This window comes from Anser cygnoides, chromosome 16 (genome assembly GCF_040182565.1).
Source record: "Anser cygnoides isolate HZ-2024a breed goose chromosome 16, Taihu_goose_T2T_genome, whole genome shotgun sequence".
Classification (NCBI taxonomy): Eukaryota; Metazoa; Chordata; class Aves; order Anseriformes; family Anatidae; genus Anser; species Anser cygnoides.
Genome location: NC_089888.1, coordinates 14996127 through 15023806, shown reverse-complemented (window position 1 = coordinate 15023806; position 27680 = coordinate 14996127). Strand labels below are relative to the sequence as shown.

Genomic DNA, 27680 nt, shown 5'->3' with positions numbered 1-27680 from the left:
CAGGGACCCCTGGGCTGCAGGGGAGCAAGTGCGCTGTGGAGGACTCAGGGCATGCAGCACCCACCCGGGGCCCTGGGGTGTGACCACTGCTCCTAGCGCAGCATCACCCCAGCTTTCTGCAGGGGCTGTTGCATGGGTCATCACCTTCACAAGTGGCACATGGTGCACCCCAAAATGCCCAGTGTATCACATGGATGTTTGTTGTGCCCCAGCAGGTGTGTTGCACCCCAGCAGTGCTCAGTGTGCCCCAGCAGCTGTGGTGCACCTCAGCAGTACCTGGTGCACCCCAGGACACCAATGCACACCAGCATGCCATGTGCACACCCCTAGGCAGCTCCTGGGCTCTTACTGCTGCGCTCAGCTGCACTCTCCTCTGAACCACTAGGGTGTGGCTCCCTGTGACTTGAAATAAAGCATGTCTGTCTCAGCCTTCCTTCAGCTTAGGATCGCAGGATTTGCAGCTGTGTCACTCTGTGCATGTATGCATGCAATGAGCATGCATGCCTGTCTGGGCTGTGGGTGTGCAAGGCAAGGGGCTCTCCCCTGCCCTTGCTGCTGGCAGCAGCATGACCCCATCCTCTGCCCTGTTCCCCTGCCTGGCCCCAGTGTGGCCTCGGCTCCCACCAGCAGTTCCCTTTCCTGGCGCCGCCTCACTGCGGCACCATGGCGGCCCTCATCTCGGTGTGCGACTTCATGCGGCAGGTGCAGGAGGACCTCAGCTCACCCACCACCTCCACCTTCACCAGTCACATGGGCCACTGCAAGGCCACTGCTAGCAGCCTGGAGGAGGTGAGCAGGGGATGGGGACCACAGTGGGGGCACTCCCAGGGGGTCTGGGGGTGGCTGGCCCCATGACGGTCCTGCAGGATCTGTGCTCGTACAGGCATCACCGTGTCATTTGTCACCATGAACGGAGAGCGGTGTGAGTACCTCTGGGTGTCGGTGCGTGTTGCAAAAGGCACAGAGCGAAGGCCTGGCAGAGGCTGGTGAGGGGCTGTGGTGGCCGGGGGACTGGCATGGGCCAGTGGGGACAAATGCAAAAGGGGTTGTGTGGGAAGGCTGTGTCTCATACCCAGCTCACACTGCTCCGTAAAGAGAAGACAGAGCACTTTAGTCAGACGAGTATCACCCTAAAGACAAAACAGAATTAAAGGAAATTGTTGGGGTGGTGGGAGGGTTACCTCGCTTGTCCGAGGTTGAACTGTGCAATACACCAATGTGGGACCTTCGGCAGCCAAATGCATTCAAAAAATCCATGGAGAAAGGGTCAGGGCTGGCGGCTGAGTGCAGCATCCAATGCAAAACTTACATGGGCCAAATGCCTTTGCTTCCAGACCCTGATATGCATTGGCAGGTGCTGGGCAGAAGGCGGAAGGGGCTGCTGGTGCACAAGGGAGTGAGCAGCAGAGATCAATGCCTGGGGAGCCCAGGGAAGTGGTGGAGCTCCCTGTGTGGTCTGGAGGCCCCATGCCCCTTGGTGTCTTCTCCTGCTTGGTCTGATAAATGTGCTGGGACCAAATAAATAACATCACCACCACATCACCTCTCTTGTTATTTTGTAGTTTCAGCAGATGAAGGGAAGGTGCCCAAGGCTTTACCAGGGTCTGTCAGTGGATTGTGACCCCCCTGCACTGTCCTGAAGTCCTCCAGTGCCTGGGGTCAGTTATCTTTGCAGACTTTGAATGGTTCCGCAACTCCATAGATCATTTTGTCAGTGGTGGTTACCGAGGCTTTTCTCTCAGCCCTCTGGAGGCCAGAATTTACTCAGAAGCCTTGGGCATGGGGCAATTTCCTTGTGTTGCTTAAGTTTCCACTGTTGCTCCATTATTCTACCCAAAGCAAAGTTAAAACTTCTGTCCATTAAAACAGAGCTGTTATGTCAGGAAGCTGTGGTTAGAGAGAAAGATGTACACTGCTGAAATTATTGCTGTCTGCAGAGTTCTTGGTTCAGGACTCATGACAGAGTGGACAGAAAACACAATGGTATGGCTCCCACTGCTGAGTGGCAACAAACCTTGGCAAGGCCTGCAGTAAAAGCAGCAAGGGCTGGTGTGAGCTGGGATATGAGGGGACCATATTTCATCTTTGGCAACACAACCCTGGAGGGCTGGACCAGGCAGATGGCTAAGAGAACCTCCAAAAAGCGGAAAGCTGAAATAAGGCTTTGAAATGTGCCTGTGGCTGCCTGCTGGAGAGCCAGTGCTCCTCAGGGTCTTGTCAAGACCTAGGTCAGCCCTGGGACCAGAGAAGAGCACTGCTACATCCCTTACAAGGCCACATCCCAAGCTGAAAAAGGAAATTTGATGCAATATTTTAGCTGCATCATGATGGTGCGCATGGCCAAAAGGTGATGTGAGTGCTCAGTCTCCATCCCAGGCTGGCTATCTTTGGAGACCACTAAGTCCCACACGGGTTATAGACTCACAGAAGGTTGTCTTGTGAGTGTTAAAAGCCTATGACAAAGATCAGATTATGTGAACCGATGATCCCTCTCAGCCTGGGACTTTCTGTGCTCTTGAAAGCCAGTGAGAAGGGAGTGGCATGCTGTGATAGAGCTGGAGCCACAGGATCCTTCTGGTCCTCGGTGTCACCTTGGAAAGGCAAAAATACCCATGCCTGTGACTCCTGCAATGCTTCAGCAAGCAGCTATTAATGAGGGTGTGGGAAAAGCAAATAGTCTTGGCGTGTGCAAACTGCCTTCAGCAGCTGAATACTTGTAACCAGGAGCAGCACCAGTACGGGATAAAGCAGTAAACACAGCAAAAGCCCTCACTTGAGCAAGGAGAGCCCTGGCATGGTGTGAGCTGAGCCTAGCAGTGGTGTGGGCAGTGGCATGCAGGAGTGCTGAGCTGCAGGGGAAGGATAGGTTTTCCACCGCCAGCTCTGAAGGCAGGTCCCCAAACGGAAAGTCATGCAGCTCAGCCCAGTGTAGAACCAGACCCATGTCTTCAAGGCAAGCAAATTCAGGTGAAAATGCAGGCAGGCAGGGAAGCTTGGGGTTTCCTGCCTTGTGATCAGCAACTGTACTCATACACACTTCAGACAGTGCATGATCTTTGGAGGCAGTCCTGCCTCTTGAAGCTGGGCTTACGGAGCGATGCGAGGTGGAGGTGGCTGTCGGTGATGGCCTTGGGGATGTCGTGTAGCTGTCTCACCCTGGAGCTGCTCCTCAGAAGCAGGGAAGCCTCTTGGACTGACAGCACCAGCCTAGCAGGCAGGGAATGGTCACAAAGGTGGGTATGGTTTATGGACCCAGGTTGCACCTTCAGGGTGGGGATTATCAGGAGAAAGGAAGAGGAAGGCCACAGACGTGGGAGATTTGAGCATTTCTGTGTGGAGAGCTGCATTTTGATAAAATATGACACATAAATACAACTGGCATCACAAGAGACCTGGGCAGGCTCCTGGGACGTTCTGGAAGGCAGGCAGCCATCCTGGTCAAGATGGCTGCCAGCAGCAGAGAGGAATGAGGGAGAAAGAGGCTCTGGAGGCTGTTGGACAGGTTGGAGATCAGGGTTTCAGTGGCAGCTGGCTCCAAAATGCCCACTCCCTGTGCCACGTACAAGGCCAGGTGAGGAAGAGAAGAGGCCAAGACCAACTGGGCCTAAAAATCTGCTGCAGCGTTGAAGAGGTGAGAGATGTCTGGAACTGGGAAAGCCACCCCAGTGGAGTTTCTGCAAAGGAGACAGACTTCATCTAGGCAAAAGGTCTTCAACTCAAGAAGGGTGAGGAGATGCTTTTGAAGTAGAGAATGGATGTCTGCAGTGGAGATGGGTTTAGCCTGAGCTCGTCCTCCTTGGATATTTGTTTGTCTTCTGGAAAGATATGTAGGACAGCAGACCCTCTTGTCCTAACCTCACTCTGCCACATGGCCCACACTGAGATGTGCCTGTGCATGGCTCCTGCTGTGAGGGCTGTGGCTGGTTTGTGAGATGAAAGCAGTGACTCAGACAACTGCAGGGAGCTGTGGCCCAGGAAGGGACTGTCCCAGCCCTGTGGTGGCACTGACAATAACTATGCTTTCAAGTTGAATGTGTTAGTCCTTGAGGTCCCAGATTATCCTGAAGTGCTTTTCCAAACATGGGGATATGAGTGGCTCCAACAGCCCTATCAAAGGATTTGTCAGACACTTCAGGTGCTTTATCCTTACGCTGCTTTTCTGATCTTGGCTCACTGAGATCTCTTTGAAGCACAACACTGGATTCCCTGAGTTGTAATGCTTGGTATGAACATGGCACTGCTGGCTCCAGAGGCGTCTTGCACTGATAGCCCCAGAAACCTCCATTTGAGGGTTTGGCCCAAAAACTCAGTCCTAAACACATCTGGGTGAGACGATGCTAAGGGTTGTGGGTGGCAGCTTATTCCCAGGGAGCAGAATATCTGCTAACTTCTAACTTGGGGTCTGTGTCCATAATTCGAGTTCTCAACATCCCTGCTTAGCTGCACTGAGTTCAGGAAAAAATACAGGAAGATAACTTTCCAGCTTAATGCTCTCTGGATACCTGAAAGTTTATGCTGAAATCCCTCAGATGACATGGTCTTTACTGTGCTGACCCATACAGAGCCTGACTCACATCCTCTTCTGCTACAAGGGTTCAGCTGCATGGCTTGGTTGATGTGGTGCACACCAGAGGACAAAGCCAGTGGTGGTATCCAGCCCCTCCTGCTGTTAATCAGTCCTTTTTCTAAAATATTTTCTGATTCTCTCTTAGTGATTCTTTCACTCACTGGTATTTAAGATACTCATGGATTACTACCACTAGACCATCACCTACCTGCAGGCGGGACAGTCAGGCCTGGGGATGCTGAGGCTTGGGCTGAACTCTGTGGATTACAGAAATGTGTGTATGGATGCAGTCAGTGACCATAACTTCTGCATTTCTAGGCCTTGGATGCAGACCGAGCTGTGCTGCAGAAGATGAGGAAAGCAGCCAAGGCGGAACACAGCTGTGGACAAGGTCAGGGCAGAACAGAGGCTGGGGAGGGGGAAGCTGCAATGGGTGGCCAGGGGGAGTCCTTGCTACAGGCTGGGTTGTCTGCAGCAGAGAATACAGGTCCCAGGGGTTCCTATAGCTGAGTGGTGGGTATGCGGGGCAGCAGGAGGCGGTTGGAGCTGGCTGTGGTGCTTGAGCAGAGCTGGGCATGATGGCTTCCGGCAGGGAGCATATCCTGACCTTCCACCTGCACTCACTGGAGACCATCCATGTTTTCCCAGATCTCATCAACCACCTGGAAGCCCACATTGCTGCCCAGGAGAAGTTCTCAGCCAACTACCAGCTGGAGGGTGAGGAGCAGCTGGCCAATGCCTTCAGCACCTTCGCAGCCTTCTCTCAGGAGCTGCTGACCGCTGTCAGGAGCCTGGTAGGCAGCTCTGTCCCCTGTGTGACCATCGAGCAGGGCCCCTGGCTTGCAGGGGTATGTGGGTGGGGGGGGGTCCCCAGGAAGAATCTCTGGTCCATAGCCTTAAGGTCCAAGCTCATCCCTTTCCTAGACCAAGGCAGGAGCCCATGGTGAACAGCGGTTTCAGAGCTGGTGATGCAGCCTGCATGGCCAGGACTCTTGGTGCTGACCTCAGGCTGATCAGAAGAGGCGAGCTTATGGTGGCCGTGTCAGAGCCAGGTGGGCTGCAGCATGTGGAGGATGGGGGTCCCCACCAGCCACGATGCCAGCAGGGAAAGGGGCGTACCCAGGAATCCTGCCCTTGTGCCTAAGGCAGGCTCTAGTGGCTTTGGAGGGTGCCGTGTGAAGCCTTGCCAAGGAGCCATCCCCTGCACCAGTTTTCAGAGGCTCACTATGAGTTGGGGTACCTCTCAAGCTCTTCAGGAACAGCTACAAGAGTTTTCAGGAGACAGAAAGCTCTGTTGTGGGCACATTTGCCTAAACTTGGCCTTTCCCTTGTGCTGAAATGACACGGTTGGGATTAGCAAGGAGCTGGGAGAGCCTTGGGGATCACAGAAGTGCTGGCTGCAAGGGTGCTCTGGTTGTTTCCAGTACAGTGTCCTGCATGAAGCCATGCTCTCCCCAGCACTGGCTTAGGCTGGCTGTGCGTTTTTTTCTAGCTTGGTAATTTCCAAGATTGGAGGCTTTTAGCTGGCTGTTTTCCAAAGTGGTTCCTTATGTGCGCTCACAAGCAGATGTTGAAGCAAAATGTGCCCAGTGACACCTGCTGGTGACCTGGCTACAGGTATCAGAAAGGATGTGGGGCTTCTGGGAAGAGGGACAGTTTGCAAATAGGTCTTAGGTCCCCAGATGCTTTTCCTGGCTTTGGGTTTTCCCTGTCCTTGTTCAGTGTTAGCAAAAACCACTCTGCCTTATACAAGGCTAGGAGCTGAACTTTTCCAGGCACAGAGCTGGGGGCTGCACCCACAGCTGGATCAGCTTACTGTTTCCAGGAGCTCCCATGCTATCCTGACTGGCTTGGGCAGTGTCAGCTGCATGATCTCTCTCTTTTCTTTCCAGTTGCAGAGTTTGTACCACAACATTAACTTTTCCCTGGAGTCGTTAATAAAGGGCGACATGAAAGAGCTCAAAGGGGTAAGCAGAGGCTGAAGGAGCTGCTCGGCAGTGGGGCTGTTGAACAAGGGGCAGAGCAGGTACCAGCCGTGGGGCTTGCCCCTGGTCCGTGTCCTGCCCTCCGTCAGGGAGACGTGTTGCAAGGGCAGGGCTGCCTGCACCTCATGTGCTGCATCCTGCTCCCTCCTGAGGCCGGGCCTCACACCAGAGTCAGGCTGGTGGCCCCTCTGAGCTGGGACCTCTGCAGGCACACAGCTGAATCCTGAGGAGTCTGGAGGTACTCGCTATGCAAGGACAACTGAAGCTATTGTGCACCAAATATTTTTATCTTCCCTTCCGTCAGGGCACAGATCCCCCCCTAACCTCCTGGTGAGGTCCTTGCAGCCCCGCATGGCTCCTGCACTGCCATGTGTGAGCACACGTGTGTTTGTGTGACTCTGACTGTGCGTGTGTGTATCTACCAGCTGCACATACGTGTCAGGAACTGCAGAGTAGCAGGTGCTAAAGTGAACATGGAATTTCTGCAACATACAGATACGAGAGAGCTTCTCAGTGCTCATCAACGTAGATTTTAGGAAAAGCATCAAACATATTTAATTTTTGCTTTTCTTTCAACCAATGGGAAGGTCGTCATGGACCTTGGTAAGTTTGCATGCATTATTTCTACCACAAAGTCCCTGTGACTGTACTTAGGCTGTCACCCCTGCATGACTGTCCCTGCAAACATGGTATATATTTGAAATGGTAAAGCAATTAATTATCAACTAACATACACACAAGATTGCTAGGATTTAATGAGCAACTAGGGTAAGCGTGAATGCACTCAGCTCTACGATGAGGCCCCCATGCTGGCTGGGCAGACCAGCTCAGGAGGAGCAGGGGCAGTGCTGCTGCTCCCTGGAGCAGATCCATGCTATTGCTCCAGTGCCATCTTCCACCGCACCTGCAGATACTCTGACAAGCATCCCATGTTTTCTTCTCCATATTTTTTCCTTTTTTTTTCTCTCTAATTACTAAATATTGAAACAAACCTTTAGGCATCCCATTGGGAGCTAGTGCTATACGGGAGCATCAAAATGGAAGGAGAGAGCAAATTCTGGAACTTCTAACATGTAGTATGATAGAAGAATATAAAATGTGAAGGAAAAAAGTATGATATTTACATTAAGGACAATAACAAGAAGGCATTAGAAACCCAGAAAATCATTCAGAGAGAGAGGAATAAAAACAGCTGCCTGCAGGAAGTCATGATTAAGCTGAAGGCATTTTTAATGCGAACCAACAGGAATCACAGCCTGACCTGAATCTGTTTGACATTTTCATTAGAATGGAGACAAACACGAGATCTGCCCTTATAAGGTTCTGCCTTGACATAAAGAAATTTCTCCTTGAGGGTCAGAGAAGCCTTGGGACAAGAAGCCAGAGAGGATGTGGGGTCTCTGTCCCTGGGAGTTTTCAACAACCACCTGGACAAAGCCTGGCCCTAATTCAGTGATGCCCCAGCCTGGAGCAGGAGGCTGGGCTGGAGACCTCCTGAAGTCCCCCCTCCAACCTGGGGGCCTTACCCAGGGGATTTACCCTATCTTTCTGTGAGACAGAGGTCTGCAGAGCAGTAAGCAGTGAGAAAAGAGCAGAGTGTGGCATAAATGCATTTAATGGACAAACGCGGCTGTATATAGCAAGATAGTAAAATCACATGAAGTCAGATGAGAAACAGATCATGAATGGCCTTGTAGCAGCAAGACTAATTCACTATTGAATGAGTACCCAAGGAAGAATCAGAGTCTGACAATGTTGCCAGCTTTAGGTGGGTTTCTGATGTCTTTCTGAGAGGTGGTTTAGTTAAACACAATGTTCTGGCTTCAAAGGCTGAGAATCTGGTTGCTACTTTCTGGCTTGTGTGCATGTTAGCAATTCCTTCTGCCCTTAACAATGTGAGTCTGCAAAAGGTTTCATACCCAGGTACTGCTGTGCACATCCCTATGTGATGCACGTGTGTGTGATGTATGTTTTGGAGGCTATGCGTCTGTGTATTTGCATGCGTATTTGTGTGGGTGCAAGCATATGCCTGTGAGTGACCTGCACTGGTGAGTGCACTTGTTCACTGCACATGTAGCAGAGGTGAGGACACCTTCCTGCGGAGGGACAGTCCTGTGGACACCCATGTCTTGGGTCTGTGGGGCCTTACTGCCAGGGTGACCTTGTGGGAATGCAGCATGCTCAGGGTGAGCAAGGGTCTGTCCTGATCATAGTCATCAAACAGTACCTTTGGCTATTCCTAGGAGTTCAAGAAGCCCTTTGAGAAGGCCTGCAAAGACTATGAGAGCAAACTGTAAGTTGTCAGGCTTCCTTGCCCTGAGATGTGGACCTGGAGGCTTGTTTTTGGCTGCTTTCACCAGAGAGCAGTCAGACAGAGCCTTTCAGGTGTCTCTCTTTCCTTGAGCACGAGGATCGAGAAAGAGAAGCGTGAGCTGGCAAAGCAGCATGGCATGGTGCGGAGTGAGGTGAGCAGCGGGGAGATTGCTGAGGAGATGGAGAAGGAGCGCAGGACCTTCCAGTTAAACATGTGTGAGGTAAGGACAGGGACAGGACAGGTGGGAGCAGCTGGGGCATGGCACAGACCCCACAAGTCTGTCTGGCTCCTCCCTGCCCTAGTTCTTTGTGGTCTGCCCACATGGTCCCTCAGTTGGAGAGCTGCCTGGGTTGCAGTAGGCTCAAGCCAACCTTGGATAGGGGCTGATCAAGGAGTTTAGATGAAGCATGAGCCTGTATTAACCTGGCAGTAGAGATACAACTGCATCCACCACGGGTCCATCGCTCTCTTGGACAGATCAGAGCACTCATGTTCATGGGCCCTGCCTGCCACCAACTTCTCACCCCAGAAAAGCCACACGAGCTGCTCCCATCAGGGCCTGACCACCAGGAAGAGCCACAACACACTGCTCTTCACTGGTAATGGGGGGTGGGGGGGTGGGCATAAAGAAAAGCACGTGAAAGGCATTTCTCTCTAAGCTACACCTTCAGTCGCTGTGTCCTTTTCCCTTCAGTATCTAATCAAAGTGAATGAGATCAAAACCAAGAAAGGGATCGACTTGCTGCAAAACCACATCAAGCACTGCAGCTCACAGTTCAAGTAAGTTGACTGTCAACCTGCCTTCACTCCCCTTCACTCCAGAAGTGCTGGTTTTAGAGGGAATCTGGGAGGTGGTTTAATTTGCAGGACCTAGAGGTCTTGCAGTTGACTTGGCCTATTCTCTAACATGCTAAAAATCCTCTTCTCCTGGAGGTGGTGGAGACAAGGATCTCAATGGTGTGTGTCTACTCTCTTTAGTCTGACATACTTCATATGACAATATAGGACAGACAGCAGGCAACTTTCACTGAAATCTGGGATGTGAAGAAGACAGTGCTGAGCACTCTCCCTGAATTTAACTGCTTCAAAGTATATTTAATAAGAAAGCTTTTTTTTTGACAATGAAACAAAAGCTTGGGAGAGCCCAGTGCTGGCTTTACAGCCAGCACTAAGAGCAGGATTTCAGACTGCTCTTACATTAGCCTCTCCTCTCAGTTTTTTCCAGGAATGTTTAACTGCAACAGCAAAACTGAAGAATTTTACAGATGAGCTCATTCCAGAGCTGCAGAATGTGAGTATTCATTTGAGGTTGAGTGCATCAAGGGGGCGCAGGCTGGAGAGCGGGGATGTCTGCCCCAGGGCCTCCTCTTCCTTTGCAAAAGCAGATCTGGGGACTTTCTCATCTGTCGTCATTTCCTGAGCCTGCAATGTGTAATGTGACCCTTTGAGGGGAAATGCAGCCATCACTGGGAGTGGGAAAGTTTTGGTGTCATACCCCAGGGCACAGAATAATATTAAGAAGAAACATAGAACTGGATACCAGAGGCACTGATGTATTCAACTGTCATAGCTGCTCTTCAGGCTTTCAGGTTTCTCATTTGTGCTCCTGGCTTTCCTGCCCATTGCTACTAACTGAAGCTCGTCATGCTCTTTGTTGGGGGCTTTGTCTTGCTGGAGAGAAGTTCTCACAGGGCTGCGTAAGCCTTGTGACCTTTATCTTTTGACTTTGGGCTCTGGCAGTCATACATGGCCAGGAGACAGGAAGAGGTTTTTCAAAATGGCAAAGCCTATGGTGGGATTTCAGAGCCTGAACACTGCGGGTACCAAGTCCCTCAAGTGCTGCAGAAGGTTTATGTTAGCATTTCTAGACCTGAGATCTAGTTTGCCTTGCTCCTCCTTTTCCAAACCTCCTCATAAGTCATGATTTGCGGGGGCCTGGGATATGATCCTCACCCACAGACTGTGACAGTGTTATTTGTAGTCATTTCCCTGATCCTGTAGTGCTGCTCTCCTCTGGGCAACTGCCATTTTTCTAGGGGAATTATCCTGCTTGTTCCATAATGTAATCATTCATATTGAAATTAAAATTCATCATTTAAATAACAAAAAGAGAGGACGTGCCACCCTGGAGCGAGGTAACCGAGCACAGCAAACAGCATCTTCTGGGTCCTTCATGCAGACCAAACACCAGGCTCCATTTCAGGGCCATAGTCCTGTACCAAGATCCCTGGTGGAAATTAACTTTTTGATGGCTTGGTGACTTTTTAATTACTGACACTACCAAACTGGAGGAAGAAAAAAAAAAACAAACAAACCCTACAGCGTTCTTCAAGCTGTTGGTTGTTTTTGCACCATGGGGAGCTTTGGACTGTTGTTTTCTCAGAAAATAACACGGTGGCTAAAGTGCAGATTGCTCTTGCCATGGTCCCTGGTTGCCTGGGGACGTGCCTGCTCCCTCACAGAAGTTTCTGTTGAAGAGCTTTGTGCACAGGCACCACAGCATTGCAGGGGAGGAGCGGCCACCTCCCACCTCAGGAACGGGGCTCGCAATGGACCTGGGGAAGTGACAGGGGCTGAGGTGCACGGGGCTCTCCTCCTCCTCCTGTGTGAGCTCTCGCTGTGTTTTGGTACCCTGAAGCTGAAGACCAGGCAGGACGAGGAGAAGAAGCAGCTCTGTGCCCTTCGGGATCAGCTGAAGGCAGCATTGCAGCTGGAGCAGAAGGAGGTAAAGCCAGATCCTTCTCCCCGGGGGAACACCCTCACAGGGCGCCGGTTACCCTGTCACTCCTTCCCTCCCACCCGAAGCAGCCCCAGCTGCCTTCTGGTGTCACCCCGGCTGCTATTCCTCTCCTTCTGCCAGGACACTGGGAGCAAGCAAGCAGGGTACAACATGCACCAGCTGCAAGGGAACAAGCAGTACGGCACAGAGAAGACAGGGACCCTCTTTAAGAAAAGCGATGGGTGAGTTGGGATTCGGCGTGTCTCTTATGGTTGTACTTTGGTCCTTTGTGGCCAGCACAGGGCTCACCCAGCCCAACCTCCTCTTCTGGAGTGGTAGCAAGGGCAGAGGAGCAGGACGAGCTGCATGAAGGTGTGCTTGGTGCTGTCCCAGTCTCCCGCAGCTTTCTACACAGGGCTGCGGGCAGCTAGTGTCCATCCCATGGCCCTCAGGGCATTTCTCTCACGTGAAACTACCTAGTGCCCTCTGAAGCTCCTCATGGATGGGATGAGGACTTATACACAGGCTGGGTGAAGTTTTCTACTCTTTCACATGCCTGCCTCCCAGCCCTGACACGTCCTTTGCTTTTCCAACCCTCAGACCCCACAGATCAGTACTGGGCTCAGCTTCCTGCGTGAGATTTAGGGGAAGGAACACAAATGAGGTGTGGCTTACCAGCAGCGCAGATCAGTGCCACCTTGGAGATGGCATCAAGGGCCACAGGAGAAAGACAGCAGGGAACTGAGGTTTCCCTTGTGCTGCTTCAGATCTGTCCTGTGCCCATGTCCAGGAGTCAGATCATGAGCTCCACTGTCATTGAAGAGAGGATCTCCAACCGGTGTATGGGAGCCTGAGGGCTGGGAATCACAGGAGACATGCACTGGGAGATGAGCAGTCCTGGGAAGGGTCTTGAATGGTCCTAGATTAACCTGAAACTGGACAGAAAATAATGAACTGAAGCTCAGGAGTCCACTTCACTGCAGGTTGAAGTTCAGTCTCTCCCCCTTTTTGGGTGTATCTCCTCCATCCTTCTCCCATTTATAGTCTTGGAGGTGTTAGGAGCAGCTTGGAGGTAACAGTCCTGGCTGTTTGCTGGGGACACATGCAAAGGTCTGCGTGCTCTGTAGCAGGACCTGCTGCTCCAAGCAATGCTCTGTGTCCACATTGCCTCTGCCGCAGCTGTTACCCATCTGTACAAGCCTGTTCTTATGCCATATGATGGGCCCTTCTCAGTTCAAAGCAGACCAAGAATGACAGACTCTGTGACAGTATGGACAGGATGGCTGATGAGAGCCATGTCCCCACTCTGTCCCTTGCACAGCTCACCAGCACTCCTGCATGGCATGATCTGTTCCTCTGCCTGGTGGGTTTGTGTCCTCTCATCCCACCCTCTGCTCATTTCCAGGCTGAGAAAAGTCTGGCAGAAGAGGAAATGCACCATCAGGAATGGCTACCTGACCATCTCTCACAGCACGGTAGGAACTGGTTCTTCCACCCTGCTCTGCTCCTGCCTGGGAGCTGCGCCTGCCCCTGCTGGGTCAGCTGAGCCCCTGCCGCCCACCACTCCAGTGGCTTCTGGGGACCCAGCAGAGCCCTTGTGCCTGGCACTTGCACTGCTTGTCTGCCCTGCTGAAGCAGACTTCCCACTGAGATTTGAGTCCCTGTGACCCAAGGGACAAACATGGGAGGCCCTCACTTGCCTGTGTGCATGGAGGGAGTGAGCCTGAGGACCAGGCACCCCCAGGCTGTTGGGACCAGGCTGTTGGGAAAGAAAAGGTCCACTTTGCTGCTTCTTGCATTACTCCTGAAAGCAGAGTCAAGGATGAAGTGCTGGGGGCAAGGCAGGTCCATGGCTCTGGAGCCAGGTGACGATTGCCACTGCTGGGCCACCACCGTTTGATGCCATGAGGCCTGAGTCTTCCTTGCTCTACTCATAGCCCAACCGCCCGCCAGCCAAGTTGAACCTACTGACCTGCCAGGTGAAGCCGAATGTGGATGACAAGAAATGCTTTGATCTGGTTTCACGTGAGTGCTGGCGCCTGTCCCATGGCTCCTCCAGAAAGTGCCCAGAGGGTGGTGGTGCTTCGGGTTCAGAGAGTGAGTGCAGGCAGGGAGGAAGTGAAGCTCTCAGCTTTGGGTCAGCTTGGGAAGTTGTGGTGGGGGGCAGCTGTGCTCAGAGGCAGCAAAGAACACACGGGACATGAGACGGGCATTGCAGCAGTGTGTGTGTGTGTGTGTGTGGACTGCGAGAGCACAGTTCCCGTGCAGCATCTTAGCCAACACCAGCATCCCTCTACCCCAACATGGGAGCAGGTCCCTTTGCTGGGGGAGCATCATGGAGGGGCCAGGTGGGAAGGAGGTGGCTGTCACCCCGCCGAGCCTGGTGGGCAGGATGGGTGAGCGCAGTGCCCAGAGAAGCACGGCTCTGTGTGTTTCAGACAACCGCACGTATCGCTTCCTGGCGGAGGATGAGCAGGACTGTGTCGCGTAAGTACCGCCAGCAAAGAGCAGCTCAGTGGCAAACAAAAAATGCTTGTCTGTCTGCCGATGGGGAGCCAGCTCTTCAGCTAATTAAACAGATCACTGCTGCCCTTGTTTGATGCCCTTCCCATCCTTGCTGTGTCCTGATTGCTTTGGGGGCTGGCAGCGAGCGGGTCATGGGGCCCCACAAAGTTTTCTGGCACCATTTTTCTGCTGGAGTCCTGTGCAGAAGCTTTGTGCTTGGTGGCTCCATGCAGAGCCAGGCTCTCCCCTGCGGGGCCCCACTCCTAAGCCACTTTCTGCCCACGCAGCTGGGTGTCCGTCCTCAGCAACAGCAAGGAGGAGGCGCTGAACGTGGCCTTCAGCAAGGCGCAGGGCGGAGGGGAGAGCAGCAGGGAGGAGCTGACCCGGGCCATCATCAAGGAGGTCAGAGGCATGCCTGGGAACAGGGAGTGCTGTGACTGCTCAGCACCGGGTGAGAGCCAGCTGTTTGCCTTCCCTCCATGCTCCAGCATCTCTCTGCTGCTGGTCCTGCTGTGCAGCTTGTGCCCTAAGCAGTGGGGATGAGAGGCAGGAAATGGGCGTGAACCCAGCAGTGTTGTCTCTGCAGATCCCACCTGGCTCTCCATTAACTTGGGCATCCTGATCTGCATTGAGTGCTCTGGGATTCACAGAGAGATGGGTGTGCATGTCTCCCGCATCCAGTCACTGTCTTTGGACAAGCTGGCAACCTCTGAATTGCTGGTAGGATGCTGCTGGTGTGCTCTGTCCACTGGCCTTCTCATTCTTCTGCTGTGGTCTTTCTGAAACCAACTTAACTCTGCGGGGTTTCCCCCCCTCTTAAGCTGGCCCATACCAAGCTGTAATGCCTGGAGTTTCATGGTTACTGTGGTAGGAACTGTTATCTTCAAGAAGAAGAGGAGAGTGTCACTTCACTGTTCTTGGGTCACCCATCTCCCCCAGCTTTGTCCCATGGTGCAGGGCAGGACCAAGCCCAAATTGGGATAGAGCAGTGTGGGGTGGACAGGGGCTGGAGGCTTTGCATGGTGCCGTTTTAGTTTTGGGACCATTGCATGCTCAGATCCAAGCCTAGGGCTCAGCTCTGTGGTTGTACTGCTGGAGCGGGGAGATATCGGCAGTAGGAGTCAGGGCAGAGCCTCTGGCTGTTGGACACAAACATCCCCACACCCATTGACATCCCCCATACCCGGCCAGCATCTCAGCCCCAAGCTTCCTCTCCTGCTGCCACACCTGTAGTGCTGCTGCACGTCCCATGTCACCTCTAGCTGGGCTGTTTTGCAGCTGGCAAGGAACATCAGCAACGCTGGCTTCAATGACATCATGGAAGCGAATCTTTCCAGCTTCTCCGCCAAGCCTGTGGTGCACAGTGACATGTGAGTTGCTCTGCAAGAGCTGGTATTTGTGGGCATGTTCTGTGGTCCTGCTTGCTCCCCGCAGTGACCAGGCACGTAGCACCACCCGATCTCCTCCCCAGACTGTAACTTCTCTTTAGAAGCAATTTCATCAAGCCCAGCAGGAAAGGTTTGATAAAAGAGAGTGGAGGAGTGAGGAAGAGCCAGCAGGATAAGAGCCAGGATTGAGACAAAGCTGGAAAGGCAAGAAGAGAAACCAAAAGTGGAGCTGCCAAGCAGGACAGCTCTGTGGCTGTGCACATTGGTAGGGAGGATGGCCCTCCCACCCCAGGTGGGAGGGTGGAGTGGGACAGGGGACTGTGACTTACCTGGTGCAGTGCAGTAGCTGGGACCCAGCGTCAGTAGGCTCAGTGTAGTCATCAACCAAGGGAGGAGAGATGGTGAGAAAATGAATGGTGGGCATCATGATGTGCGTGGCCAAGTTACTTGTGATGGAAGTGCAGAGAGATGCAAACCTGGTCAGAATTCCAGTCTGCACTAGGTGCCTGTGTCTTTCACTGAGGTGGTGGGGTTGTATCTGTCCTTGTGTTTGCTGTGGATGCAGGCCACAAAAATCTTCTTCTGAGCCTTTTCTAAGGTAACGTAGAGGTAGCAGAGTTGCCTGTCCTCCTGATTCTGCATGGTTAGAAGAAGGATATTTGGCTTGAAGGGACCTGAACTGGTTTGTTAAAGGAGGAGAGGAAGGCACATCATTCCTCCTGGGCCTTTTGCACCAGGGCTGCAGGAGTGATTGAGGCAGGAGAGCAGCAAGAGGCCATAATTCACATTTGGCAGAGAGCAGAGCTGGTAGCTGTAGGTACTCTCAGGAGACATGAGCTCAGTCCCCTTGTCCTTCAGCTTCGAATGCCCCAGCTTTTAGGAGAGGACAGGGGAGAGCTTGGGTGGTGGCTGGTTCCAGCAGTAGCTGAGGGCTTCTCCAGGGCTTAGTGCCGCAAATCTGAGCTTCAGCAGAGCTCTTGGGGGAAAGCCATAGCTGGGGTTATCAGGGCTGAGGGGACTTTCAGGAGGGTGGAGAGGCAGACCAGGCACAATCCAGGTCCATTCCAGGTGTGTAAGGCCCAACTAGGGCACCTTTTAGACAGTATGGATCTACACTGCAGTAAATAGATGAGCAAGAATTGGGCACTTGGCTGGCAGAGAGCAGGGAGAACCAGAAAATGCAACTGCGAGAGTGGGGTCAGGGTTGCCAGGTCCAGCCTTGGACTTGGCTGCTAAGAAAACAAGCTGTATGCAGTAATAATAATTTAGCCCTTCTGCGATCACCTTTTCTGTTGGGAGCGCTCCAGTGCCCCTGGGTCACACCTGCTGCCCCCCAGATCCTCTGGCTGGTCACTGCTTCTGCTGCTCTTGCACCCTCCATCTGGGCAGCTTGCTTGGCCAGTCCTCCTCCAGAAGCCATTCCCGATCCTTGGGTACTCTTTCCCAGTTCACACCTGGTGCTTCCCCAGCACCTCATTGTCAGGGAGCTGAGCCCAGTGCAGAGCTCTTCTCTGCTTGGAGAAGAGGCGATGGAGGGGTCTGGAAGTGCTGAGTGCCCGGGAGAGTGGGAGATGAACTGATGCTTCCCTGTCCCTCCCAGCAAGACCTCAGATCATTGGAGGAAGGTGGTGGGAGCCCTGCTAGAAGCAAGGACAGGAAAGGTGCTACATTGCCTGGCAGATCTGCAGGAGAGAGAGGGAGAGCAGCTGGAGCAGCAGGAGAGGAGGGAACACCCCTGGATGCTCAAGGGGTCACCCCAGGGCTCCTAACTCTCACTTGGCTGGTCTCTGCCAGGGCCTTTCGGAAAAATTTCATCATTTCCAAGTATGTTGAGAAGAAATATGCCAAGAGGAGCCCTGCTGCTCAGTGCCCAAGCCTCCCAGAAGCCGTCAAGAATAAGGACGTATTTTCTTTACTCCAAGCTTATGCAGAGAACATGGATTTGAGCGAGCCTGTGCAGGCACCTCTGCAGGTATGGCACCTGGTGGATGGTACCATCATCAGAGGAACAAGACAAGGGACATCCACAAGGGGCTCCTACAGGCAGCTTGTGCAATCTGGGGCTGTGGGGAGCCTGAGCCCTTGGAGCAGACCCAAGTAGCTTCTACCCACAGAAGGCAGTGGGATGTTTCGGGGGTGTTTGGAAATGTTTTGTCAGGTTCTTTGCCAAAAGAACCCACAGAGTGAGGAACGCCATGGCAGAGGGGGGTTTTCTCAGTTGCTGTGCCATCTTCTTTCCCAGCAAGGACACCAGTGGGTGTTCTCCCAAGTATAACTGAAGGAGCAAAATGCTGCCATGAACAAGAATGGGATGTCTTAGGACAAACTGGCAGGCAAGGAGCAGCTCCACAGGGAGCAGCTGTTATGCACCCTGAAATCATGACCTCGATGAAGGTCTGCTGCTGGCCTGGGGGAAAAAAAAGTTACCTTTGGTTGCTGTTTCTAAATGTGAAAAGGGGTGGATTCTTCATGAAGAATAGATTCTTCATGAAGCCAACACAAATATATAATAAAGATGCCAGGTAAAGGGCAGATGTTTAGAAAATGAGTAGCTAAGCCTCTGAGAAAAATGAGCAAGCTACACAGAGGACAAAGAAAAGGTGAGAGTGTGATTAGAAAAACCTTTCTGGAGAAACATGGCTCTATAGCTCCACATGTTTACTCAGTTCACATGAGCCTTGGTGGGCATGGCTCCAAAGAGAGACAAGTAAAACCTGTTTCTGTTCACCTGTCAGGGATTTTAATTGTGTAAAGAACAGTTCTTGAAGGACAGAGCTCTTCTCTGGGATGCCAGCGTTGGCAGACCCATCCTGTTTTTTGCTGCTTCTGTCTTGGTTACAGGAACCTGGGGAGACCATTCTCCACCTGGCAGTGCTGTTGTCTGACCAAACCTCATTGCATATCGTTGATTTTCTTGTCCAGAACAGGTAAGCTCAAGACACCCAGTCAGCTTGTCATGACTAAGCCAGTGCTAGTGAAAGGTGCAAAACTCATGGGCTTCTCCAAAATGCTCCCAAAGAAGAGAAGAAGCACCAGGGAAGGCCTCCCAGCAAATGTGCCATGGGGTGGACTTGGGGTACCATCCCTAGATCAGAGGGGCCTTACCTTCCCTCATGTCCTCTGGGTTGAGGTGCAACAGTGGCGGTGACCGCCTCTTCTCAAGCACTCTCCAGGAGACCTGGGAAGAATGATGTGTAGGCCAGCATGTGGCTGGGGCCAGCAGCTCTCCTCAGATTTGCTGACAATATCCACCTTTTGCTGCAGCGGGAGCCTAGAAAAGCAGACTGTGGTGGGGAACACGCCACTTCACTACTGCTGCACTCACAACAAACCCGAGTGTCTCAAACTGCTGCTGAAGGCCAAAGCCAGTATTGCCATCGGTGAGTGGCCATGGGATCCCTAAGTCTTCTAACTCTTCTCTGCAAATACCACCCTGACCTTGCTGGAGCGCTCAACAGGACTAGTCTGAGGCTGGGGAGATTTGGGAGAGGCCAGTTAGTGATGGTGTTGTGGGGACCCTGCCCGTGGGCTGACAGGCACTTAGCTTTCATTTTCAGAGCCAACCCTGCAATGCTGGAGAGCAGGTAGGAGGGCTGCCAAAACGCACGTGCCCTGGAGCCCAGGTCACAGGTCCTGTCATTTATAGTGCCTATGAATGGCCTCTTCACAACACAGAAGTGAACTTTTAAGCTGGGATCCTGGGTGACATGGGAAGTCACAAATGCTTTTACCATCTGGTACCAGCTGAGTGGGTGGGTGCGCTGAGCCATGCTTCCTGGGCACTCCTGAGATGTGCCCATTTCCCACAAGGGCGGAGAGACCACCATGATGGGGTAGTGGACATGGATGTGTGTCTCTGCAGTCACACAGTGGTTTGGCAGCCAAATTTCTCACTGCCTCAGCTAAGGAAAAAGCAGAGGTGCCTGACCCATCTTCACTGACTCTCTAGGTACCTGAAGCAGCTGGTGCAAACTCTGCTACTGGTCTGGGGGTGCTCCTTGGTCTCTTAGGGTGCAGAACCCTTACCCTTCCCCTTCTCCAGGTTTCCCATAGCTGCCCACCCCTTCTCAGCCAGCCCCATGCCACAGCTCCACAGAGAGGGGCCTAAAATGAAACCGAAGTAAAATGGTTGTCAACGTTTACACTCATACCCACACTCACAGGCATGGTGTTTCCTGGCGGCCTGTCCATCCAGCAGGCATGAGGACACACAAACCAGGTCTGCCCAAAGCTTCCTGCAAGTGACTCAGAGGACAAGGGGTGCCAAATATGGAGTCCTCCTTGGACTGCTGGCTGTGGGACTTTGGTTTTGTAGCACTTTTGGTCACTGCTCTGGCAGTGACTGTGCTCTTCTGTCCCTCTATCATGTCCCATCTCCGTAAACCATCAGGATTTACTCACAGTCCTTTCTCTCCTTATCTGTGTGTCTCATTGCTCCTTCCCTCTTCTTCATCTTCCCATCACCATCTGTTAATGGCTTGAGTCTTTGTTTCAGTCTGGGTTTAGGCTGCCCCTTCTCTTCAGATGATTTTCCCTGTACTTGTTTGTCCCCAGAAACAGCATGTAGATGTGATGGGATCTGAAGGATCTGTTGATCTTGGTGCCATCAGCACCTCAGTCAGCCCCTCTAAGGGTCTCTTCTTGCTTCTGGGGCTCCTGAACTGGACATGTCCTCTCCTCCTTCCCCCGTGACTGTAACATTTCTGCTGCAAGTCTCCACAGGCTCCCTGCATGCAGCACTGCCCTTCACTTCCCTCAAAAAGGTTCAAGGTTGCCCTTTCTCCCCACAGCTAACAAAGCAGGAGAGACAGCCCTGGACATTGCCCGGAGGACAAGACATCCCCAGTGTGAATTGCTGGTAGGACATGGTGTCTCAGCCCCTGGTTTTGGGGCACATGCTGGCGGCAGAGCATGGCTGGGAAAGACGCTGCATGGACGCTTGGTGCAGGGCCACCCACATCCTTCAGCATCTCCACTGCTGGTGTGGGACACAGAGGAGGGTGCCAAGGGGTCTGGCAAGTGCTGGCACTGCTGGTGAGGGGTCCCTCAGGGCTGGGCAGTTTCAGACAGGCCAGGCAGTGGGACCTGAAGCTGTACTAAGCCATATGGGGTGAGAGCATCTCCTTGGCAAGTCCAAGCCCTGCTTTGGCCATATCCCAACAAGTATGTCTGGAGACCTTTGCAAAATCCCCGGCCTGCTGGATGGGAAGCACCACTCACAGCTTGCAGTTGTTTTCTGGATAATCAAAGTGTCGGTCAGGGATGGGGCTGGTGTGGCAGGACAGGGCTGCTGGGTCCTCAAGGGACTCCTCATTGCCCCAGCTGTTGCAGGCCCAGAACAACCAGTTCAACCCGCGCGTCGATGTAGAGTATGAGTGGTGGCTGGGCCAAGACGACATGTATGAGAGCGATGAAGACCTGGATGAGAAGGTGAGGCCCCTCCATGGGCCTGAAACTCTGGAGGACTCAGGTCTATGCATGCCACCACAGGCCCTGCTCCCACCACACCGGAGCGGGTGCTCCTGTTCTGGCCGATCACCCTTGCCACATGCACTAACTTATGAATATCTGTTTCCCAGCTGGGTCTTGTGAAGAGGGGGTCTGCCCATCCCCAGAGCTGCTGCCACCCCCCTGCCACTGCCTCCAGGCTGGAAGCAGCAGGGCCAGTGCCCCAGGGGAGGCGGCTGGACATCTACGCCCTGCCAGACACCCACCTCCACAGCCTGGACATGCCACCAGCACTCTCCTACCTGCCTTCCTTCCCACCCCAGCGGGCAAAGTCAGGTGAGATCCTGCGTAGGGTGGTGGGGTGAGCTGCTGGAGCCCATGCAGCCTGGTTCCATCAGCAAAAGATGGGACCCTAATGAGATGTGAGGGGCTGTCTAGTGCCATAGGATGCCCATCTGTCCTCTTCTCCTTGAGGAAGGAAGGCTGGCTTGTGCTGGCTGGTTTTTCCTAGCACTGAGCCCCACTTTGAGGAACAGCATGGTGTATCCTTACCCTTGGTGCGTTCCTGAGTGCTGCTGCTGTTGGGAAAGGCAGAGATGAGCATATTTAGAGACATGGCTGGGAAGAAAAAGCTGCCAGTAGAAACATCAGCATTGCAGTTCTGCTCCTAAGTAAGATGGGATCCTGCTTCCCTTGCCCATTGTTTCCATGGTGTGTCCCAGCTCTGAGAGCTGGAGCTCCCCAGTTCCTCAAGCTGTCCTGCTTTCTGGGAGACTTGCCAAGTCCTGCCTGACCTCCCCTCCATCTGTCCGAACTGTGGCTCCAACCTCACAAATTTCTCAAGTCAGACCTGCAAGCAGAGAAACGACTATTCCTGTTGATGCATTTGTGCAAATTGTCCCCCAGAGCTTTGCTCCCAGGAGCTCTGCTTGCTGCTGACCCATGATCTGTTCTTGCTCCCTTTTTAGCTCCTGAGGGGTCATGTCCTCATCTTCTTACCAGCTCATCCAACTTTGCTGAGGACACACGAACCAGGAGGAGCCCCCCACTGTCTCTCAGCATCAAGCACAAGCGTACATCCTCAGAGCCAGCTCCTTGGGTCCCACTTAGCCCTGAGAAACCAAGTCTTGCCATCCTGGCTTCGGGTAATGAACAGACCAGCCCAGGACGGGCAAGAACAGGCCATGCCATGGGGATTGGCCATGCTGTTTGGCCAGTGGCCCAGCACCTGCTAGATCAGACTGGTCGTGGCTTGTTGAGCCAGGGTAGCTTGGGGGCACATTGGAGCTGCATGGCCCAGCTCCCACCACTGCCGGCTCTGCCTGGTGATGCTTTTCCTCGCCCCAGACTCCACTCTAAGTCTTTCTGCTTCCTAACCACATCCTCTTCCCCTGCTGCCCTTCTTAACCCCAAACCCAGATCCTGTTTCCCTTCCTGCTTTCCATCTCAGCCGGCTGGGGTACTTTTTCTCACGCTGTGACAAGGAGCAGCACCATGCTGCACAGTGTTGCCCAAGAGTGGTGGTTGCTGTTGTCAACAGGTGTTGTCCACCTGTGTTTAAAGGTGGGAGGACGTGACCACCCTGCTTGTGTTGTAGGTGCCCTGAAGGCCATGGACTGCCTTTACACGCCTGTTCCCAGCAAAGCTGGACAGCCTGGCCCACACCGATCCCTCCAAGAGTCAGAGCCATGTTGTGGACATCCCCCACATGTCCCACCTCCTCTTCCTCGGAGGAGCAGTTTGGTAGGTGGTCATGGGCCAGGATCAGCTCCCAGGTCTGCCTGCGTTTATCACCTCTGGTTTTGAAGTGAGCTGGAGCTGGTCCCAGCAGCCTCTCCTCCCAGCACCTCTACTGTGCCTCCCTGGCTTTGACATCTCCCCAACAGATGCTGGGAATTATGTGCATGGGAAAGGCAGGTCCCTCCCAATGCACACTTGGACCTACAGAGATTGCTGATATTTACTGCTAACCAAAATCCTCACGATGCTCCAGTGCCTTTTGGGAAAAGCCTTGTCTGTGAATTCAGGTTGTTGGCAGATTAGGGTGCACTTCTGGACAAGGACAAGGGTTCCATGTCCACCCTGGCCCAGCCTCTGTGCCCCAGGGGACACCCTTCTCCCCAGCCCTTTCATTAGGGGGACCTTGCTTGGGTTGCTTGGGCTTGGGTTGTGCTGAGCAGCACCCCTGCCTCCTTGCACAGAGCTGCTCTGGGAACCGGGGCCCCAAACAGTGTGTCCACTAGTGCCACAGTCCCAGGGAACAGAAGCAGGTGCCTCTGGACAGATGCCCAAGCAGAAAGAAGCCTCGTCTGGAACTCTGTCCCATCCAAACTCCCAGCATGTGCTTGGCCACCTCTGCCCTCCCTCCTTCAGTAAACTTCCCCATCTCTTGAGCTCACTTCTCACACATCTTTGCTGGGGGAGGGTGGGGTAGGATCATGGAGTCATAGAATATCCTGAGTTGGAAGGGACCCACAAGAGTCCTCGAGTCCAACTTCTGGACTCGATCAAGGAGTAAGGCACTAAATTTATTTTACTTGTGTGTGGCAAAGGTGATGGCACAAAGTATGGAGGAGGTTTGACAATGCTCTCTCCTGCTTGCAGAACAAGCTGCTGCTCCGCAGGGTCCGCGCTCTTTATGACTGCAATGCTGACCGGGAAGATGAGCTGACCTTCCGCACAGGCGAGATCATTGTGGTGTCTGAAAAGGAGGACAGCAACTGGTGGGTGAGTGAACCCCATGTGTGCTGAATAGCATTGGGATGCGCACAATTCCCCTCTTCATCCATCTCTTGCCTCTGTCCCAGGACTGTCACACCAGTTATCATTTCCTGCTTTGCTTCTGTCTCTCCATTTTCCATCTTTTCCTTGACACCTGGGCAACCTACTCTGAGATCTCTGCATCCTCACGTCCTGCAAGGACCTCACACCTCTAGTCTGCTCTGCTGCTGGGACAGGTGCCAGCATGTTCCCCTCCCTCTCCTCATGGCCTGGTCGGTCCCCTCACCCTGCAGCAGCTTCCTTGCCCCCCTGCATCCCCAGCCAGCCACCCTCTGTGTGGGCATCAGAGGCTGCTCTCCTATGGGCTGCTGTTGGCCTACTCCAAGGCAGGCAGGTCCTCAGCCCTGATGTGAGGAGAGCATAGGAAGTCTTGCCCAATATCAGGTTGGCTGGCATCGCCAAAACAGGACTTCCTTGCCAGCTGTGGTGGCTTCTGCAGCCTCAGCAGAGCCAAAAGGATCCTGTTGTGTCACAAGTTTCTTGCATACCGGGGGGTTTGTAATCCTGTGAACCGTGAGCTATTTGCCCTTGCTGGCAGCAGCATGGTTCCTCCAGGGCAGGGAGTAGGGTTGGACATGGGTGTAAATGCACACCTCACTTACCCTCTGGGGACTTAAGCAGCAAGCAGTGATTACAGTTGTGGTTTCCTGATCCTTCAAACAATTGCAAACAGCAATTACAGCACTTTAGGAGAAGCAAATTCAAAGGCTTCATTGTTTGTAGCTAATAACTGATAACCCTCATTTAAAAATGACACCTAATTTCTAACCCAAATGTGTCCAAATTCTCCATTCCACCATCAAATATATTTTTATATTGGAGAAGAGCTCTTTCTCCCAGACGTTGATCTGGGTAAGTATTTACAGGCAGTAGTCAAACCTCCTCTTGAGATTCTGCTCCATAAACTATGTAGAAAACTCTTCTGCTCCCTTCTGTAACATCACATTTCACATTTTATACATATTCCATCTGTTTCCATATCTTTCTGTTGCACAGGTGTCTCCGATGCCAGGCTCAGCCCCCCCAGTGCCGCATGGAGACACAGCCTCAGTCCCTCCTCCTGCACGATGGTTCTCTCTGTTCATTCTTCCTTTTCTCCAACCAGCCACAGCCTCCTGCAGAGCACTGTGTTCGGGCAGTGGGGCAGTGTGATAGGCCCAGTTTCTTATTCCCCTGAGAACCCCTGTGCCTGTGCTCACACCTCCTTTTTTTCCTTTCTCCTTGCAGAAAGGCTGGATTGAAGGACAGCCTCACAGGCGAGGTGTCTTCCCTGCTTCCTTCGTTCATGTGCTCAACGAGTAGGAGCCACTTTGATTCAGGAGGGAATATCTGATAAGCCGCTTGAAATGCAACCCTCTCCCAGGACTCCACCCGTGCCTCTGGTCCCAGCATCGCCTCTCCTCCCACAACCAGCCTGCCCTAGAGCACCCCCTGGCCAACAGCGCTGGGGCCCCAGAGCCCCCAGCGTGCCACAGTTTGAGCAGCCTTTGGGGCTGAGGTGCAAGGCAGCGGGCACAGAACAGGCCACTGTGCTTTCCCCAGGTGTGGAGAAATTGCCTAAAATAACTAGGAAAATTAAACTAATATTCACATTTTAAAGAAGATGTACAGCATTGAAGAAGCTTCCAGGGTGGAGTGTAGCTGCACTACCTAAACGTTCCCTAGGCCTCCAACCTTAGATGCTATCGCACTGGGGAAACCTGGCGCGCTGACTCTAAGGAACAGTACGGAGCGTAGAGCGGAGTGGAGACAGCGCGGCTAGGCTCTGTGACCAGGTGGGGACCCGACTGCTCTTGCGCACACTGAGACCGGTAAACTGCACATTTGCTACCCTGAGCCAATGACCTGTCATATTTTTGACAAAATGCTGTACTCTAGTGCACTTTTGCTCATTATAATATCATTATAATACCAAAACACACCTGCATCCCAAAAGCTACCCGCCTCCAAGGTGCAACCACCCCTCACTGAGCACGCACTCTGAATTTCTCGTAGCCTATACCTTTAAACGAAAGTGAGAAAACTTTTTACCAATCATAACCAAGATATGCTTGAGTAGAGTCACTCAAGCTCCACCTAAAAGAAAATAATACAAATTGGCTTAAGAGAAAGGGGATGTTAGGGAAGATACCATCACGAAGGATACCTTCTGACTTCTGGGATCAGTCGATGGGCTGAGCCTCTCTTCCCCCCCATTGGGATGCCATGGGGTAAGATTTGAACGCTTGGTTATACCAGATGTCTCTGCAGAAACGTAGAAATCTCTATAGAGCCTTTGTGTCTTTTAACGCATTAATAGCCAGGCTGTGTACCTGTGTATTTCATGCATGCTAGCTTGCTTTTGCAGACAATGAATTTATCGCTGGCAATCCAAAGAGCCTGTGTACCTGTTGCTGTAATAAATTGCAATTAATTGCATTGTTCCTAGCCATGATAATTCTCATTGAACGCGACTAGAGTGAGGGTGTTCTATGTTATCTGTGAGCGTGATAGTTCAATACCCTGAAACCCATAACAGTTAATCAGCTATGCCGCTTGACATGACACCAAGCACACTGCCTGTCCCGTGCGCTGACCGCTGTAATGGAAACAATGGTGCTGCAGGGCCATGCTGCTGCCCTGCAGAGCTATTGGGCTGCGAGCAGAGCTGTGCTGCTGAGCAAACCCCGGATAGTGACTTTGGCTGAGGATGGGGCACGGCAGGAGCCTTAGAAATTCAAATGAGCTCAGTGGAGCCAGCAGCACTGAGCATTTGTGCTGTCCTCACTGCTTGCACTGGGTTGAGACAGGGAACAAGATAAAGGATGTTGATTCTGTAGGTCTTAGCTAGCACAATTGTATGTTAACAACCCCAAAGATAAGGGCGTAAAAGACTGTATGCATAGATAATAGGACCAGCAAGACCTGACTTGACTGCTGAAGTCTGTCAAAGAAAGGAAAGGTCAGAAGTTTAGCAGCGAGGAAGACTTCTGGCCTTCAAAAAAAGACCACCAGAGTACACCGGACAACCACCCAAGGACTCCAGTACACACGTGAAGAGGGGCGGGAACCTATGTTAATGATTCTTTGGTGATCTGATGAATATGCAAGAAACTTACAGGAAAAAAAAAAAATGAATATGTATATATCCCACTAATATAAGCACACTACCAGTACGGTGCAGTAATAAAGAATACCTGCTTAATAACTTTCATAATTGAGTTTTCACTGTGTCAGGGTTTCACTGTTGGTGCTCTGGAAAACCTGCTCTGTGTCAGCTCAGGGCAAGGCTTCAGCAGCGCCCGGCTGCAGGAGTGATGGAGAGGCCCTGTGAGCCTGCTGCCAATAAATACTAGCGCTTCAGTGCTCTGTGTTGTGCAGGGCTGGTCTGGTTTAGGTTTCTATCTCCTTCCCCTTTGCCAGTCCCTCTCAGACATCAAACCTCCTCATGGGCAGCAGAGCAAAGCAGGGCTGACCTCCCCTTGAGTGAAATCGGAAACAGTTCCGATTGCATGGCTTTTCTCCGTGGGCTAGCTTTTTCCAGTTGCCAAGGCACATTTTACAGCCTTCCTTACTCCTTCCTGAGCCCAAATCCTGTCCAGGTGACCTAAAGAAACCAGCCGATGAGGCACCGGGTGCACAAGGCTGTTGAGACCTCTGTGTTTTCAGCAGAGGATGAACTGTCCCAGCATAACCTGCAGGGTGCAGGACGGCAAGTCCATACCAGGCATCTTCTCCCGCCTCCAGAGGTGTGATTTTATGCTGAATTGCCTGATTCGGGCCCTGGGAAAGCAGTCAGGGCTCCCAGCTCAGGCATGACCTATGGCTGCAGCTGCGACAGGAAGCTAGAGAGGCAGCACTGCCGAGGTGCGGCCCAGCCCCCGGCTGACGCCACCATTTGCTGTGAGGCTCCGGGCTCCATGGCCACTTCCTCTTCCTGCAGCGGCCGTCACAGCCTGCGTTGAGTGCTGCTGAGTGTGGCGGTGTCGCCTCT

At 52.7% G+C, this 27680-nt stretch overlaps 1 protein-coding gene across 2 annotated transcripts; it reads left to right on the top strand.

The window, feature by feature from the left end:
* The first annotated feature begins 525 nt into the window (after nucleotides 1–525).
* On the top strand, nucleotides 526–26903 carry LOC106045441 (arf-GAP with SH3 domain, ANK repeat and PH domain-containing protein 1-like). Of its 2 annotated transcripts, none has more exons than XM_013195942.3 (26): nucleotides 526–789; nucleotides 4886–4958; nucleotides 5216–5361; nucleotides 6460–6534; nucleotides 8796–8845; nucleotides 8957–9086; nucleotides 9561–9646; nucleotides 10082–10157; nucleotides 11505–11591; nucleotides 11727–11827; nucleotides 12991–13060; nucleotides 13523–13610; nucleotides 14024–14072; nucleotides 14378–14541; nucleotides 14677–14810; nucleotides 15369–15460; nucleotides 17273–17450; nucleotides 18320–18405; nucleotides 18743–18858; nucleotides 20269–20336; nucleotides 20801–20908; nucleotides 21058–21262; nucleotides 21895–22071; nucleotides 22524–22669; nucleotides 23531–23653; nucleotides 24935–26903. In XM_013195942.3, exons 1-26 carry the CDS (start codon nucleotides 664–666, stop codon nucleotides 25007–25009), a joined length of 2829 nt encoding a protein of 942 aa, XP_013051396.3. In that variant the 5' UTR covers nucleotides 526–663; the 3' UTR covers nucleotides 25010–26903. The 2 variants fall into 2 exon arrangements, with proteins under 2 accessions (XP_013051396.3, XP_066834367.1); XM_066978266.1 differs by lacking the exon at nucleotides 526–789 and adding an exon at nucleotides 2669–3725.
* The last annotated feature ends 777 nt before the right edge of the window (nucleotides 26904–27680 follow it).

What these genes read in the sequence shown, in the direction of transcription:
- LOC106045441 (XM_013195942.3), top strand. Translation starts at nt 664, where the DNA reads ATGGCGGCCCTCATCTCGGTGTGCGACTTCATGCGGCAGGTGCAGGAG. An exon ending in TCCAGTTAAACATGTGTGAG is followed by an intron (nt 9,087 to 9,560) that starts GTAAGGACAGGG and finishes TTTTCCCTTCAG; the next exon opens with TATCTAATCAAAGTGAATGA. An exon ending in AGGAGGACAGCAACTGGTGG is followed by an intron (nt 23,654 to 24,934) that starts GTGAGTGAACCC and finishes TTCTCCTTGCAG; the next exon opens with AAAGGCTGGATTGAAGGACA.